The 16,932-nt window shown below is 40.4% G+C and overlaps 1 protein-coding gene across 3 annotated transcripts; it reads left to right on the top strand.

Moving 5' to 3' along the window:
* The first annotated feature begins 243 nt into the window (after positions 1–243).
* On the top strand, positions 244–16,884 carry APTX (aprataxin). Of its 3 annotated transcripts, XR_006101877.1 has the most exons (9): positions 244–359; positions 3,751–3,884; positions 5,281–5,327; positions 8,990–9,313; positions 10,591–10,650; positions 10,772–10,998; positions 12,268–12,371; positions 13,533–13,776; positions 16,752–16,884. XR_006101877.1 is itself a non-coding variant. In XM_042448922.1 (8 exons), the coding sequence occupies exons 1-8, from the start codon at positions 346–348 to the stop codon at positions 13,685–13,687; spliced, it is 1,065 nt and encodes a 354-aa protein (XP_042304856.1). In that variant the 5' UTR covers positions 244–345; the 3' UTR covers positions 13,688–14,367. The 3 variants fall into 3 exon arrangements, 2 of the variants coding, with proteins under 2 accessions (XP_042304856.1, XP_042304857.1); XM_042448922.1 differs by lacking the exon at positions 16,752–16,884 and having other exon boundaries at positions 13,533–14,367; XM_042448923.1 differs by lacking the exons at positions 244–359; positions 16,752–16,884 and adding an exon at positions 1,443–2,116 and having other exon boundaries at positions 13,533–14,367.
* Positions 16,885–16,932: the final 48 nt, after the last annotated feature.

Here is a 16,932-nt window from a genome sequence, read left to right as displayed (position 1 = left end):
ACACACACACACAGACAGACAGTATATACACAAAATATATAAAACAAGCTGACTGGGCCTGTCTTCTTGAGAGGAGAAAAATATCTATGTGTATATTGTGTGTGTGTGTGTATATATACACACATACATATATATATGTATACACACAAATACATATATACACGTGTGTGTGTATTCTCTTTCTTTCTCCATATATCCAGCTATTGCTTTCCCGTCCCAGGAAAACACTCAGTCATCATCAGCTGAGGCTGCCTCTGCTGCTGGGAAGCTGAGGAGATTTGATTGGTCCCGGCGCAGCAAGGAGAGCGCCTATTGGCTGCAGCAGTCGGGGAGGAGCGGGGCGTGATGGCAGCGTGGAGGTGAGCGGAAGTGGGCAGACTAGAGTGGGTGCCTCATCTACACTGCACAAGTAATGCAGTTTCACACCGCTTTAAGTGCTGCAGCTCCATCCTGGGGTATCCTGAGATTTGTAGTTTTGCAAGCTCATTAGCCTTATTTGCCCAAGATTGCTGGTGCCTCAATGGCTGCAAAACCCAGGGATTCTGTAGGATGGAGCTGTAGCAGTTAAAATGGTGTCAAAGGGGGTTATTTTCACAGTGTAGACTCACCCTAGGTGTGGAAGGAGAGGTGATGGGGTTGGGGGAAAGAGGCAATATATAGGCTCAGAAATGAGAATAGGGTTTGGGGTTAAAAATGGGTTTCCCATTCATTGTCCTTTATTGAAATGTTGCCAATTTAAGGATGCCTTGAAGTACCTGATTCCTATCCAGGAAACCTCTCTTTCTTGGTTGGTTTCAATCAGCAAAGCTGCGTAGTTCAAACTCAGTGAATTTGAACTTTGAATTTCCGCACTGCAGAAATAACCCAGTTTGAGACCGTTTTAACTGCTCTGGTCCAGTGCTAGGGAATTCTGGGAGTTGTAGTTTGTTGTTGCACCAGAGCGCTCTGAAAGAAGGCGAAATATCTCACAAAACTACAATTCCCAGAATTTCCTAGCATTGAGCCAGGGTAGTTAAAGTGGTCTCAAACTGGATTATTTCTGCAGTGTGTTTTGAACGTAACACAATGTCTTTGAGTTCATCTATAATTGTGATTCCCAAACTGGCTCTGCAGATGTTTTGGACTTCAGCTCCCAGAATTCCTGACTGTTGCCCAAGGTGGCTGGGCCTTCTGAGAGTTAGGCGGGTTACAGACCACCGCCGCCATTTGCTCCGTGAGGGAGCCGCAGCAGCCACACCGCGCGGCTCCCGTGTGGAGCAAAAAAGGAGCTCCAAAATGGAGCTCCTTCTTGCGGCGCCTCTATGACGTCGCGAGGCACCGCTGGCGCATTCGTGACGTCATAGGCGCCGCGACACGTCTGGACACTATGCGTCCGATACGTAAACATGGCGGCCCCCACGTATTTTTTGGCGGTCTGTAACCCGCCTTAAAGTCCAAAATACCTGGAGGACCAAAGTCTGGGAATCACTGCTCTATACTATACCACTAGGAACTCCTTTTCTTCTCTATCTACTGAAGCAGCTGCTTTGCTTGGTGCTCAACATATTGCCAAGTGTGTTGCTGTCACCTATCATGCTTGCCTTGCACTTTGGAAAAGGGAATGAATTTTCCACCTTCACCCTCAATTGCTGGATTCTGCAACTTTGTCCAGAAATCCGCTCTCAGAAATGCACTTGTGCTTGTTATTTAGGTTGCTTTTACATTTCTGTCTTGGATAATAAAACTGGGAACTACAGTTGGCCCTATTTGTGGCTTTGATTGATATGTTCTCTCTAGGAATCTCTAGGTCCTCCAGCGTGACTCTGCTGTAGAGATTCCCAAACTTTGGCTCTCTTCAGCCCCCAGAAGCCCCAACCACTATAGCAAATGTTCAGGAATCCTGGTAGTTGAAGTCCAAAATGCCTGGAGTTTGGGAATCACTGTGGCTGGAAATGGACCATAAGAGTTGTGCTGGAGGATCTAGAGAGTTTCCTAGAGAAAACATTTCTCTAGACATTTGTAGGCCTTCCAGTGTGATTCTTTGATCACCTTCCAGCAGATGTTGACCATAATGTTGCCCTAGAGGATCTAGAAATTCCCAGAAAGCCACTTTGATTGCTTTATTACAAAAAGCGAGGTATAAATAACATTATTATTATTATTATTATTATTATTATTATTATTATTATTATTATATTCTCTCAGATAAAAAGGAATTGTTTTTTTAATTTGCTGTTTTCCCATTTTCATAGGGGTCCCGTGCCCCTATGAAAGTGAACATGGAGGACCCACTGTAGAAACAAGGACCTAGAACCAACTCCAGACTTATTTTTGTCTCCTGGGAGTAAGACCTAGCAGCAATTACTTAGTAGGAAAGGGAATAAGCTCTTCTTGTGTGGAGACATTAAACTAAAAAAAAAAAGACCTTCTCTTCATGTAAATCTGTCCTATTTTGCTGATGTTTTCACAGTGGAAACTAAAGCTCTCCGTATATTTTCAGTTCAGACATTGCTGTTTACATGAAGAGTGTGGTGGAATATGTTGCGCTGCATTCACAGGGCAGAAAAAATCCAGTTTGACACCATTTTAATGGTCATGGCTCCATGCTGTGGAATTCTAGGAATGGTAAAAAAATTCTGGTGCCACAGCAAACTAGCATTAACAGAATTCCATAGCATAGAGCCATTGCCATTAAAGTGGTGTCAAAGTGGATTATTTCTGCCATGTGGATGCAACCTTGGTTATAAGAATCTGTGAAATACATTTGCCTTAAATGTGTTGTTAGAAATGGGCCCCATTGAATGCAGTGCATCATATCTCAGTCCCACTCAGTGTATACGTTTAGAGTTGAAAACATAATTTAGTTGCTTACGTTTTTCTCATTGTAGCCTCATTTATAACAGCTCCATTTAAGAATCTTGTAATGTTGTACACTCTGAGTATGCATATTCATGTGCTTCAGCAAAGGGAAAATCCGAAATGTGTATGTGAGATGCTGAGATACATATCCTAGAGAGGCAGGTTCTCAGGTTCTTGTTGCTTGGAGGGAGGTGAGAAAAGAATTCCTTTCCAAGCTGAACCAGTTCTCATGCTCAGAACCACTACTAATGTGTGGCTTGTTGATTGTGTGTTACTGATGCACATAAAAACTCGTTAAAAGATAGTAAATGCTCAGGTGAATGAGGTCTTTCTATAGCAAGGGCAACAACTGGGGGGCATGTCTTGTGCACTTACATTAAGCTGCCCCTTCCTACATCCCATGGCTATTTCTGTTTTGTTGGTGGGAGATTTATTAATTGTGGAGGGGTGGGGATATTTTAAACTAATTAGAACAGCTGTTGTCTTTTTAAACCAGAAAAAAATTGCAACAGCTTTGGAGCATCTAGACCATATTTTCATTCCATAGATCCTTGTGATTTACTTGTAAAGTAGTTAGGTTTTACAGTTCCAGTGTGACATAAAGTTATGTAAATATTTTCAAGCTTGATAGGATCTTATGTATATTATTATATATTATATATTATTATAATATATATTACAGTATATTATGTTATTATATTTGCACCTTATTGACATTTCTGACCTTTGAAGTTCCTATTTCTTCCCATTTATACCCAGAGAGATAGATGGTAAAGACTAAGCTAAGATCCCTATCCCACAGGGCTCTGGAACAGAATATAGATTTTTCTGTATAACCTATTGATAATTCTCCCTAGTTAAGACCTAAGTTGACTTAATAAAATGGAGTATTTCTTTTTTCCCCCCTTTGAGCACAATGCGCGTGTGCTGGCTAGTGAGCAAAGATAGAAGCTGTCAACGAATTAAACTTCCACATTTAGAAATGGTGGTGATAGGGCGTGGCCCTGAAACAGAGATAACAGACAAGAAATGTTCACGAAGACAAGGTAAAGTAGAGATTAAGGTTGCAACGTTAAGCATACTTGGAAGTAAGTCTTCTTGAACCCAATAACTCTTACTTCTAAGTACATATGCTTAGAATTACACTGTCAGTTGGTTTCCATTTTTGTTGGCATATGGGAATAAATGTTCTGATGCCAAATAGATTACTAGAATAGATGGTATAGTGTACTATCTAAGAATTTTAGCTATGATTTAGAAAGAGTCTAGTCTGAACCTTAACTGCTAAACTCAATTAGTGTTTATCAAGAAACCATTTTCCATTTCCTGGCTGCAACAAGAGAGAATAAAACATGGTTGTTGCATGGATCACAGTCTTCTTCTCCGACCTGGGGCATTCTGTATGTGTTGGGTTACAACATCCTATCATTCTCAGCTATCGGGAAAGACTACACTACAATAAAATTGTTGCGGTGGTGGTGCTGGTGATGGTCTGCCATCAAATTGTTTCCGATTTATGGCAATCCTAAGGCAATGAAAAGGTTTTCTTGGCAAGTTTCTTCAAAGAGGATTTGCCATTACCATTCTCTGAGGCTGAGAGAGTCTGACTTGCCCAATGTCATCCAGTGGGTTTCTATGGCCAAGCTGGGATCTGAACTCTGGTCTCCAGAGTCCTAGAGGTTAGGGGTGGGGGACCAAAAAATGAAGAATTTTATTACATGTGTGTGTAGTGTAAAGGTAAAGATAAAGGTCATGTGTATAGTGTGGACTAATATAATTTGGAAAAGATATTTCCAGTACAGTGGTACCTCGGGATACGAAATACCCAGGTTACGAATTTTTCGGGATACGAAAAAATCCCATAGGGAATTATTGTTTTGGGTTACGAAAGTTTTTTCGGGTTACGAAAAAACTCCGGCGCTATTTTAAATGGAGCCGCGGCGGAGCCGCGGCTTTTTCCCCATTAGCGCCTATGGCATTTCGGCTTACGAAGGCTTTTCGGGTTACGAAAGCGGCCGCGGAACGAATTATTTTCGTAACCCGAGGCACCACTGTACATGAAAAAACAAGATTAGTGTGTGTGTGTGTGTGTGTGTGTGTGTGTGTGTATTTGCCAGGGACAGATAGCAGACTGTGAAGACTCTTTAGTAAACACAGCTAGATGAAAGTAAAGGCTCTTTGAAGCATTATTGAATTTGCAACAGTAATATAGCTCTGGAAAACTCATGGTAGACTTTGACTTTCTTCACTTGAGAATAAATTGTTAGAACTACCAGCAAGAGCTTTTTATTTTATTTTAGTAAAGTTAAATTGTATCAAAGCATTGTTTCTCCCCGTCTCTTTCCCCGCCATTCCCTGTTGGCTAGCATTCACTTTGCTCTGCTTTACCACACAATGCTCAGGTATGGGTCTGATATTGTTTCTTTTTGCTTTGTTTTTCAGTGGAACTAAAAGCCGACTGCAATAAAGGTTATGTTAAAGTTAAACAGGTATGTTCATTTCCTCTCTATTCAGCATTGCTGCGTGCACTCTGGGCAATTTATGAATCTTGAATTGAATAATATAATAATTTGGTTCTGCATTAACTAGCCCTGGGCACTGTTATGAACAAGGCTGTATGTATTCCTTATTTGCAGAATTTGTCATCTAAGCCTCCACTTTCATATTTGTTAAAGCAGATTTAAAGCCTTCACGATTATAGAGAAACTTTTGATAATGTTTTGGATGACATTTTCCGCTAATGATGTGGGATATAACATACACAACAGATTTAGCAAGTTTCTAACCACTTTTAAATTTCACTTCCTACTTGAGGCATCCTAGGGCACAATTACAGTCTGTCCTTCCTATCCACAGATTTTTTTATTAACGGATTCAAGCATCCATGGCTTAGAAATATTTTAAAAATATATAAATGCAAAAAACAAACCTTATTTTTGCCTTTTTATGTAAGAGTCATCATTTTACTCTGCATTGTATTTAACGGGACTTGAGCATCCACAAATTTTGGTATCCATGCGGGGTTCTGGAACCTGTAGCAATAGCAAGTACACTTCTATACCGCTGTGGTTTACAAAGTGTAAGCTAATTGCCCCCAACAATCTGGATACTCATTTTAGCCACCTTGGGAGGATGCAAGCCTGAGTCGAACTTGAGCCCTTTTGCTGGTATTGAACTCGTAACCTTATGGTTTTGAATGAGTGGCTGCAGTACAGGCATTTAACCACTGCGCCACCAGGAACCAAAGCTCAACGGATACCAAGAGCCCACTGTATTATAGCACTTTGAAGTTGCTCAACAAAAATCCTCAGCATCCTCATAAAACTACAGTTCCAGGATTCTTTAGAGAAATACAAGGCATTTGAACCAATTTGATGCTAGTTAGAATGTGAAATGTATAAGTTTGCACTTTGCCACCATATGAAGGTCTTCTCTGCTTCCTACCTATCTTAAATTCCACTGCCAGGGAGTAAGACAGAAACAGAGGAACCTACAGCCACTATGTGACAGTTCTCTACAGTTCCCCTCCGCTCCTGCTGGATGGGATCCTTTGAGACCACCTTTTATCCAAAAACAACTTGCTACCACCACCCAGTGATTAACCAGTTACAACTTAGCAACACATGGGAATGTTGGTGGGACTTCTACTAATATTTGCCAACCCAGTGAGGAACTAGCTGAGCTAAAGCAAGTGAAAAAGGAATGCAAAGAGGTAGAGTACTTAAGGAAATGCTTTATTCTAACAAAAGGAACATCAGAGAAAAAGAAGATCACTACATGAAAGACAAACTGGTCCTCCAGGCACAAACTTAACGTATAAATAACAGATTACAGTTATGTCAACCAAACATTAAAATAAACCCAAACCTGACACTCCTGACTAGTAGTGTTTCTAGCCTTAGTCCTACATCAGAGGAATTTATAGTTCCGCTGGCCAGAAGTCTCTCATGGTTCCAGGCCTGACAGGAGCTTTGAGACATCAGCGGCTAGCACTGGTTTTCTTTGCTTGGTCCAAGGCTCATTTGGTGGTATCAGCATGTTTAGGAACTATAGTTTGACCATCTTGTTTGTCTGCATATCTTCATATTGGGCTCTGAGTTGATAATTCAGTCTGTAGATTTAAAGTACTGTATGATTTCAGGTCCTGTTCTCACATTCCTGCTTCCTTCCTGCATACCTCTGAATCGTGGTTCTTGCCTGATACCATGTCCGTTGCTGAAAATGGCAAGCTCTGTTGTCTGGTTAGTGGCAAAGTGAGAAGCAAATGCCTAGGCTGCCACTGCAATTGGAGGATGTCATCCCTCTTGTGCTCATTACCATCTTCCAAACTATTTGCAGCAGGTGCAGAAAGGCTAAAAAGCTTTCTGCTATAATCTTGCCCACCGTCCATGTTCCATTAGTTAGCTAATGTATCCTTAGAAAATTTTCCTCTTCTCTCCTTTGGGCTGAGCCTTTTTGTTAGATAGATTAGATTTCTCTGCCATTCCTACAGCTGTGTTATGTCATTGCCTAGGCAACCAAGGTAGCAAGATCAACCATAGGCCACTTGACCCAAAGGAAGGAGGCTTTTGGGAATGAAAGCTTGGTTTCTTCTGCAGCTCCAGAGAGAGGACTGGGAGGAGTTTTTGTATAATTTGCCTTTTGTTTGATTTAGTTAGGCTCACTAAAAAGTGTTCTCTAAAAGTTGTCAAAGGAGCCTTTAAATACAATGCTGAAAGGAAATGCATGACTTTCCTTCTCTGGCCAAGAATTGATTTTAGTAAAATATATTTTTTTAAAAAATTGAAAAAGACAAGATGCACTTCACTGTTAAATGGCTGATAGGCTGGACTTGTATTCTGTTGGGTCTGAGAATCAGTAATATGGCTTCAAATTGAATGAAAATAATCTGCATCAAGCTGGAACCCATTTTGTTTGCCTACATTTTATTTGCTTGATAGGTAAGAGAACACTTAAGGAGTTAGTCATTTGATGAAGTAGTGTTAAGACCTGCCCCACTTAGTGGAAGCATGTTCAGTTCCTCCCCCTGTTAATACATGACATACTTCATATCTAGTTGTAGCAGAAAATACAATCAGAGAAACCTCTTTTTCTGATTTTTCTTGCAAGTCTGTAGGTGTCTACTCTTGTAAGGCCTATTGAATTCAACAGTACTTACTTCCAAGTAAATGCATATAGGATTGCAGTTTTATTATAGACCCAGTCTGCACTGCAGAAATAATCTAGTTTGACATTGCTTTAACTGCTATAGCTCAATGCTATGGAATTCTGAGAAGTGTACTTTTGTGAGATATTTCAAATATGTCAGAGAGCTCTGGTGCTTGACCAAACTACAAATCCCATGATTCCATAGACGTAAGCCATGGCAGTTAAAACAGTGTCAAACTATATTATTTTTACAGTGCAGAAGCAGCCTAGACTGCAGCAGAACAGAAAGTAGATAATGATTTAAAGAAAAAAATATTCATAACAAGTACAAGTGGAAGTCTTAAGAACACTTTCTGCACTGGTTGGCCTTGTGCTAAAAAGAAACATTTGTTACAGTTTGATCTCCCTTTGTTTTAAAGGATCTGAATAAGACATTTATATATGCTTGTCAGTTTTAAAATCAGGCAAAGTTATCACATTAAAGTTAAAGGCTGTAATCACTGCCAGTTTAGTCTCCATTTTCATTTCTTTGTCTTTCCATCGTGTTGACATGTGTGCATTTTCTTATCCCCACTATGCCTACCCAATACATCACACAGCTACAATTTACCATCATTCCCTCCTCATCCATCCAGCTTTTAGGGTGAGCACAAACAGTTATCCAGCTAGAGTCTTTTGACATTGTTTTTCTTTGCTTTGTCCTTTACATCCTTTGTTATGTGCCCCTAACTTTTACCTTTGACTTATGACCATAGGTCATATCAAAATCCACAATTTTGATTCCAAAACCTGCCCTTGACGTATATGTGAGGTTGAGTATATGCAATAGTTCGTTGGTGTTCACCTTGCTCCTGTTTTAGTCTGCTGCTAAAATGGTATGGATTGTGGTTGTTTTAAGAAGTGGGAAATACTGCAATGTCTTTCTAGGGATGCTGGCTTTCAGGATATCTTGATCATGGTATGCTGACTAATGTCCTTGCTGGCATTTTCTTTTGCTCTCAAGATAGGTGTCAATCCTGCAAGCATTGATTTAATGGATATTGGCAAAGACCAGGAAATTAAACTGAAGCCAGGACAAGTTCTCCATATTGTCAATAAGTTGTATCCATATACTGTACAATTCTCAGAAGAGATGGGAGCCTGTGTTGGTTCAGAAGGAGAAGAACAGAAAGGTGTGAAAAGGCCACAAGAGGAATCTGAGAATAACAAAGTGGAAAGCATCTCGGGAAAACAAGTCAAAACAGAGCAACAAGGCTGCTGCTCATCTTACAAGCTAAGCGATGGCAATAGTTCTGTTTCTTCATGTGAAAGCTTTTCTAGCAGAAAGGTGAGCTGGGAGGTATTAGAGGCAGTTGATATTAGAATCTACCTGAGGAGCGGATATAAAATAAAGCTGAGACAAGAGATCTGAGTTGTGTGTATTGAGAGTGTAACAGGTAACCTATGAGCTTAGGATGTAGTGGGTGCTATAGCACAAGTGTGTGGGGGGAGATCTTGGTTGTTTAGCAGTAGAGAGCAGTAGTTTAGAGTTGTTTAGCTTTTGTTGCTGTCGAAAGGCAGGTCCAGATGTTAGTCGGTTTTAATTGCTATTTCCTTGAAAGACAATACTCCCTCCTGTGTCCACTGAAGGATCTTGCCTCCACTGGACTGCAGTGGTAGGTGTGGTGACAGTACGGGTATATTTCTATTATAGACTTAAATGGGTTTAATAGACTTCCTCTCTGTGAGGAGGACTAGAGACTTTTAAGAGTGAACTCTCAATACTATCACTACGTCATCACCAGAATCCTTTTAGACAAGTCATCAGTTTAACTGGCATAGGGCAGAATTCAGCATCATCCCAGGAGATTCCCACTGACATCGTTAACTTCTCCTTTCCTCTCCTCTCCGCAGTCTGTCTTACTGCTTCTCTAAATCTGTTCTGGAGAATCACCCAGCCATCTGTAGAAGGTTTTGGGGATGTGTAGGGAGCTGTAGGGGGGAGGTGGCAATGTCCCCTTCCCATTTTTCTGACAATGGAGAGGATTAAATGGATACCACCATAACACTGTTATGTTTGCAGTATAGGCATGCCCTACATATCCCTTACTTGGGAAACGGTGAGGAGAAATGCTGCAAAGAATTTGCATATGTGGCTGACTGCTTCATAGTATAGAGCATAGTATGGAAGAGCATGGTAACCGACATTCTGAACGTGATCATTAATTAAAGCAAAGCTCCATCCAAATTGTTGATAGTGAGGTACTTCTTGCAGAGCAGTCATGGAGAAGCTGCTATTAAAACTAAGGGTAAATTCCACATTCCACTATAAAAGAGCCATAAGCCATAAGGCTATATTCCTATTATTGTCATTTCCAGGAGTAACTTCAGGGTAATAAATACATTGGAGTTAGTTGCATTTTCAATAGTTGAGTCCCAGGTTTCTCCTAAAAGATTTTAGCTATTTAGATTTTAGCTATATATTAGCTATTGTTGCAGTCTGACCTAACTGCTTTAGAGTCAATTCTTAACTATATTTTCTAGGAAACATGTACCCATTGCACGTTATTTTTGAATTTTAATAAATATATCCACAGGGTTTATGTTTTCTTGTTTGCCTTCCAGGAATATTCAGCATACTGGGCTCAAGGTCTGAAGGCTTCCATGAATAATCCTGATATGCAGGTAAGGATTTCATGTTTAGTTTGGCTGGTACTTTGAATATGAAGTTTACTATCACGCTCCATGACAATAAAATTAGTATCAGTTTGTAATGTAGACATGAATTTCTTTGTTTCTCTCCTAGGTGTACAAGGATGAAAGGGCTGTAGTTATAAAGGATAAGTATCCAAAGGCTCGCTATCACTGGTTAGTGCTACCATGGCATTCTATCCCTACCTTGAGTGCAGTAACACAGGAGCACCTTGAACTCTTGGAACACATGCACACAGTTGGAGAAAAGATGATTGAGCAGTGCCCTGAGAAAGACCGGCTCCGCTTTAGACTAGGCTACCATGCTATTCCCAGCATGAGGTAATGTATACTTGTGCTCAGAATGAATTTGTGCCATGTGGAACATAGACATGGTCCCCAGTGGCAGTTCTTGTGATTGGCAGGTGCCCAGTCTGCTTTTGCCAATAGCTCATCAGACAGAATGGGCAGAATCTCTGTGTGTCACAAAGAGATGGCTTATGGCTCTTTTATAGTGGAATGTGGAATTTACTCTTAGTTTTAATAGCAGCTTCTCCATGACTGCTCTGGATTGTACAGGAACTGTTTAGTTGCTGAACCTATGGTGAGAATGATTCTAGGGCAGGGGAATTCACCCTCATTTTCAATAGGAGAATCCTATTTAATGGTTGTTCTTCCACAGCTGCTTCATGTTGTACAGGAGCTGTCCAGCTGCTCAATCTATATTGGGAGTGAGATTCAGCATATGGATAGCTCCTATAAAACTTACAGGAGTAGTTAAGAAGCTGTTGGTAAAAACAAGGGTGAATTCCTCTCCCTGCAATAAATGACCCAACAGCCATCCTGGAATACCCCCTTTGGGAAAAAGAAAGGGCGTCTGTAACATTTTGTGTGTCATTCCTCTATTGCCAGGCTGGGCAACTTGTAGCCCTCCAGTTGTGGCTAGACTGCAACACAGTTACTCTTGGGCAGCACAGCTGATGGTGGGGAATGGTGGGAATTGCATCCCAACATGTGGAGAGCCATAAGCAGCTCACCCTTTATTTATTTACATTCAGAACTTTATTTATATTCAGAACTTATGGTTGTATCTTGGTGGATGGTTCTCAAGCTTGTGTTATAGTATACAGATTATTTCAGTTGTTACAAATTCACTATGCTTACGTTCCTTCACTGACTTAATTCATACAGAACCTACCCCCAGCTTCCTTAGCTATTAACCTCACAGTTAACTCGCAGTTAACTTGTTACACTCTCAATACACACAGCTCAGTTCTATTTTACATCCTCAGGTGGTTTCTAATGTTCCCCCAGCCTTCCTGGCTGTAAATCCCTTAGGATCCTGACACACCCTGCCTGTATCACTAGCTCCTATCCTTTTTATACTCGCTCCTGAGAGCAACCCCCCCCACACACTTTTTTCCAGCCTGATTCCTATTTGCTGCCCCAGACATTCTATTCTGCCTGTGCTTTGATTGTGAGTTCCTGCATGGCACAATGGGGTTGGACTGGATGGCCCTTAGGGTCTCATCCAACTCTATGATTCTGTGCTTCTATAATATATGATATTAACACAATAGAATTTTTACCTCTCTTTGTTTTCTTTCTCAGCCACCTACATCTTCATGTTATCAGCCAAGATTTTGATTCTGAGTGGTTCAAAACCAAGAAGCACTGGAATTCCTTTAACACAGAATACTTCATAGATTCCAAAGGTTGGGACATCTCTTTTAAATAACAAATACTCATAATGTCTTTGTCTTTTGGTTTTCTCCATGACTCTTGGGTCAAACTAGCCGTGATGACAGTATTTTTATTTGTTTAATCGCAAGTTTGTATTATTCACATACAAAGTGTGGGTCTGCTTTTAATACCAACAGAGGAAGGCAGATGAAACAGCCTGAACTTCCCTGCTTTCTTCCACTTCAGTTATTTTTCTGCCAGCCTTGTTCTGGTACTAGTATTGAGAGGGGGGGGGGAGAACTGTGAGAAGGTAAGTGAGGGAAAATTAAATGACATAACCCCCCCACACACACACACCCACACCTGAGACTCAACTAAGCATAGCTGTTGCTATAATGTATAGTTTCATCTGTTTTGTAGAATTTTTCTAGAATAGAGATAGTGAGTTTCTGATCCAGCAGATGTTCTGGCCTATGGATCCCATCAATATAGAAAACAAAAAGGGATTCTGGGAGCTGATACTTGGAAGGCAAAATTTTCTCCAGCCTAGGTGTACAGCAAGTTCCCTAGGTAAACTTTTTTCATAAACAGATAGATGTTGCCATTGAAATGACTGTGTTACTATACCCAGCCTACAAATGCTAATTCCCTTGGCCTCTCTTAAAGAATCTTGGGAATTATCTGTTAAATGTATAGAGACTTCAAACCATCCTGTCTCTCAGAGGTGAGATCTACTGAAGGTGTTACCCTGTTCTGCTTTAAAAGCAAATGTTTTCAGATTTGAGATGAGAATTTCTTCCTTCAGTTTAAATTCAGATAAGAGTATGTTACTCCACTACTCTACCTTTGGGACACATTGTTCAAGAGTACAATGTTTTTAGATATATTGCTATTTGTAAAAGGAGCTGTTTGTAATAAGCATAAGAGATTTCACTTGATTTTATTTCCTCACACATTGGAGGAGAACTGTTTCTTTTTGCTGGGTTTGACAGATCTGAACTTTCAGGTATTTTTGGCCTACAGTTCTCATCAGACCTATCCATCAGAGCCAGTGGTGAGGGATTGTGGGAATTTCTGTCCTAAACCAACTGGATACTTCACTGTATGTTTTGGCAGCTAAGTCTATGTTTTATAACCTTGAATGGTATGACTGTTGTTGAACTTTAATCTTAAATCTCCCTTTCCCCATTCAGATGTGATTAAGATGGTAAAGAAGAAAGGAAGAGTAACTGTAGACAAGAACACTTCCAAATTCTTGAAACTACCTCTGAAGTGTCATGTGTGCAAACAGCAACAACCAACTATCCCTCAATTAAAAGAGCATCTTAAGCAACATTGGCCAAAATGATCTGGGGAATCTCTGACCTAATCTGTCCCCTGCAGTTGAAGTGTCAGTGTGGGGACCGTTTTACATTGTCTTATTAAATGCAGCATAATGTGAGTATTAGTATTATGTCCAGCTTAGTGTGACAAATTGCAGGTGGTGGTTTGTCAGGTGGATGCAATCACCAGAATGAGTGTAAGAGGACTTCTTGTAGAGGAGACTGTACCTGATCTTTTGCAACTTTAAATCCTCACCCCTTGCACTTGATATGCCGTTATCATACATAAGCCAGTTTATAATTAGTGGGTTAACTAAAATGCAGCCTGGGTTTAAATGGCATTTATGTGTTATCTGGCAGCAAGATGAAATTTTGCTGCATATGTTCAAGACTTCATTCTCCATTTCACAGATGGCTCTCTGGACCCATTTTCAAAGGAGGGAGAGCAGAGATTTGTCAGTCAGATTAAAATACTAAACATGATGTTTCTTGCATAATTTGGTATACCATTCTACAGTTCAGATTTGATCTCTAGCTTTACTTTTATACCTGTTTAGCCACTGTGAACATAACACACATCACAATAGGACATCTGACTTCAAGACCTTGTCTCAAGCTTGGATGCCAGTTCAAATTCTGCACCTGCTACATACTTGGTGTGAGCTTGCAGACATTCAAAATAAATTAAATGTGGTATCTGAAATTATGTCTCTTGAATACCATTATAATTTTATCCAGAATTTCCTATCATATATGTGTTCTCTGTGTCTTATCTTCACAACAATCCTGTGAGATAGGTAAGACTGGGATTTAAAAGGACTCACTTCAGCAAGGCAAATAGGATTTAGTAAATAGTTTAGTGTTTCAAAACAAATACATTTCTATATCCCAGTCAGATTACATCGTCACCTAAACTGTGATTCTATGCACATTTACTTCAAAATAAGCCCTATTGGACTCAAATGACCTTCCTTCTTAATAGACATGCATAAGACTTTACTGTTAGCCAGCAATATCATATACATAAAGAAATCTGTTCCCTGAAATGCAAGCTGTATTAAAATGCAAGACTTAAACAGAGAGGATGATGAAAAAATGCTTTCTGGAACTGAAGTGTCTTAAGCAGTTGGTGAAATAACAACAAATGGGAGACAAGCAGATGGTTTTTTGGGACCAGGGAGATGCACAAGTTGGGTGTCACCACAGGGAAGGCTTTCTTATGCATCACAGGCAAAAGCAATTCCATTACATGCAGGATGCATAAAAGAGATTTCCCAGCTGATCTCAAAAGGCAAGAAGGGAAGTAACCAGTAATGCTGTTGATACACATGAGCCAAGAGGGCAGATCCACTTGGAAGCTCTGCTGCTGTTTTGTGCTTGCTGAAGACACTTCCATGTAAAGTGTGTTATCTCAAGGTGACTAGTATGTGACTGCAGCACAGCTAGATCTGCTTTCTCTAAGAAGTGAGAAAGCTGACATCCAAGCTGAAAAGAAAAAAGAGCACTCTTGCCCACAGTTGCCATCTGACCATTCACTAGAAAAGCTAAGCCTCAGAGTAGCCCCAAACTGCAAACTTGATTCTTACAATGGAATGCTATTGACCCCTCAATTTTAACAGGCTGAATCACATTCTTACTGTCCAGGAACCCTTCTGTCTTGTTGGGATTAGGCTTTATTTTATTAGCCACACTCAGGCCTTCATTCCCCTCTGGCACCAGTTGAGAATCTCCACAGCCTTCCTTGGGGAAAAAAAGAGGGCAGAGAGACCTGAGTATCACCATTACATTGATGACACTAAACATCATTTCTCCCCCAGCACTTTCATGTAAATGTTGAAAAGCATAAGGGATAAGAAGGAACTCTTCAGGACACCATAAGCATAGGCCCATGATGTTGAGTAGACAGCTGTCATTATGGCCTAGTCAAATCTGCCTCTCAGCAATACACCAAAAACACCATAATATAAGACATCCCCATGCCTTGTGCCATATAGGCAATCCAGAAGGATAGCATGATTAATAGTACTTTCTTTCTCCCCTCCTTTGCTATAAACCTGCATTACATGTGTGCTTGTCTGCACACGTGAGCCTCTCAGCTGACACTGAATGCAGTACTTGGGGTTGAAAAGGCTGCGCAACCCAGTACAATTTGCTGTGGATGAAACTGCCACTTTTCCTGATATAAACTACAACTGATCTTTGATCCTAAGGATAGTTCCATATGTTGTTGTGTGCTTTCAAGTTGTTTGACTTATGGTGACTGTTTTGTCCCAAGAGCGATGCTATGGACTTTGGGTGTAGTAAGGCCTCTGGCTCCTAGGAACACAGCCTGAACAAAAGACTTGTCCACAAATTTCTTCAGTTTTCAAAAGCTTTACTGGTTATAAACACAAAAACATGAAACTGATCTCCTTTTTCTCAATAGTCCTTCTTAAATACCTTGCTCTTTTTTCTTGGTGGGTTTTCTTCTGTGGACTTATCTTTCTTCTTCTGTGGACTTATCTTTGTCAAAGAAAAATACTCTCTCCAGGTCTGACTTGGCTGAAATCTTACTACACAAGTGAAACTAGCTAGAGGGAGACAGTATAAGACCCTGGGATTTCCCCACAATCCTTGTCTTTCTTAAAGCTGTAGAACTCTATTTTCCCTCTTAAACTAATACATAGAAAACCTATTATAATCTCAACTAAATATATGTCTCAAGAACATCAAAGATGCTCTGGGGCATGACAGTGACCCTAAAGTGACCCTATCACAGACTTTTCTTGGCAAGATCTGAGTGATGATTTGAAACCTGGTCTGCTGAGTTGTAGTCCCACATGCAAATCACTACACCAAGGTAACTTTAACATTAACATGCAACTTTAATCCAGTTGCTAGTTACAGTTAAGATTCATGCCACTAAATAAATGAGATCTGTAAAACTGTTGACTCACTGTTCAGCAACTGACTCAACAGATCTAATTTAGCTGGGACTTGCAATAGAATTTATGTGCATATTGGCAATCCTCAAAGTGGTCTTTTGGTCTTTTGACACCCACCCACCCCCCCAAAAAATTAACCATATTACTGAAAATACTTGCCTCATAGGTGGAAAAGACCAAAGGCATTTGAGGACAGAATTAAATTTGCTTTGCTGCTTGAGTTCACTGTGATGAATACTGAATAACTGAAGTTTCAACTCAGTAGAGCAGCAGAAGCTAGCATTTTCCTGTGGCCAGCCATTTCCTCCTGCTTAGGACTGCAACTTGGATGATGTCATAATACACAA

This window comes from Sceloporus undulatus, chromosome 2 (assembly GCF_019175285.1).
Source record: "Sceloporus undulatus isolate JIND9_A2432 ecotype Alabama chromosome 2, SceUnd_v1.1, whole genome shotgun sequence".
NCBI classification, from domain to species: Eukaryota; Metazoa; Chordata; class Lepidosauria; order Squamata; family Phrynosomatidae; genus Sceloporus; species Sceloporus undulatus.
The sequence above is the reverse complement of the archived record's forward strand: the minus strand, read 5'-3'. Positions and strand labels throughout refer to the sequence as shown.

Coding starts and splice junctions, on each gene's coding strand:
- APTX (XM_042448922.1), top strand. Junction 5,328..8,989: donor GTTATGTTAAAGTTAAACAG/GTATGTTCATTT, acceptor TTTGCTCTCAAG/ATAGGTGTCAATCCTGCAAG. Junction 9,314..10,590: donor AAAGCTTTTCTAGCAGAAAG/GTGAGCTGGGAG, acceptor TTTGCCTTCCAG/GAATATTCAGCATACTGGGC.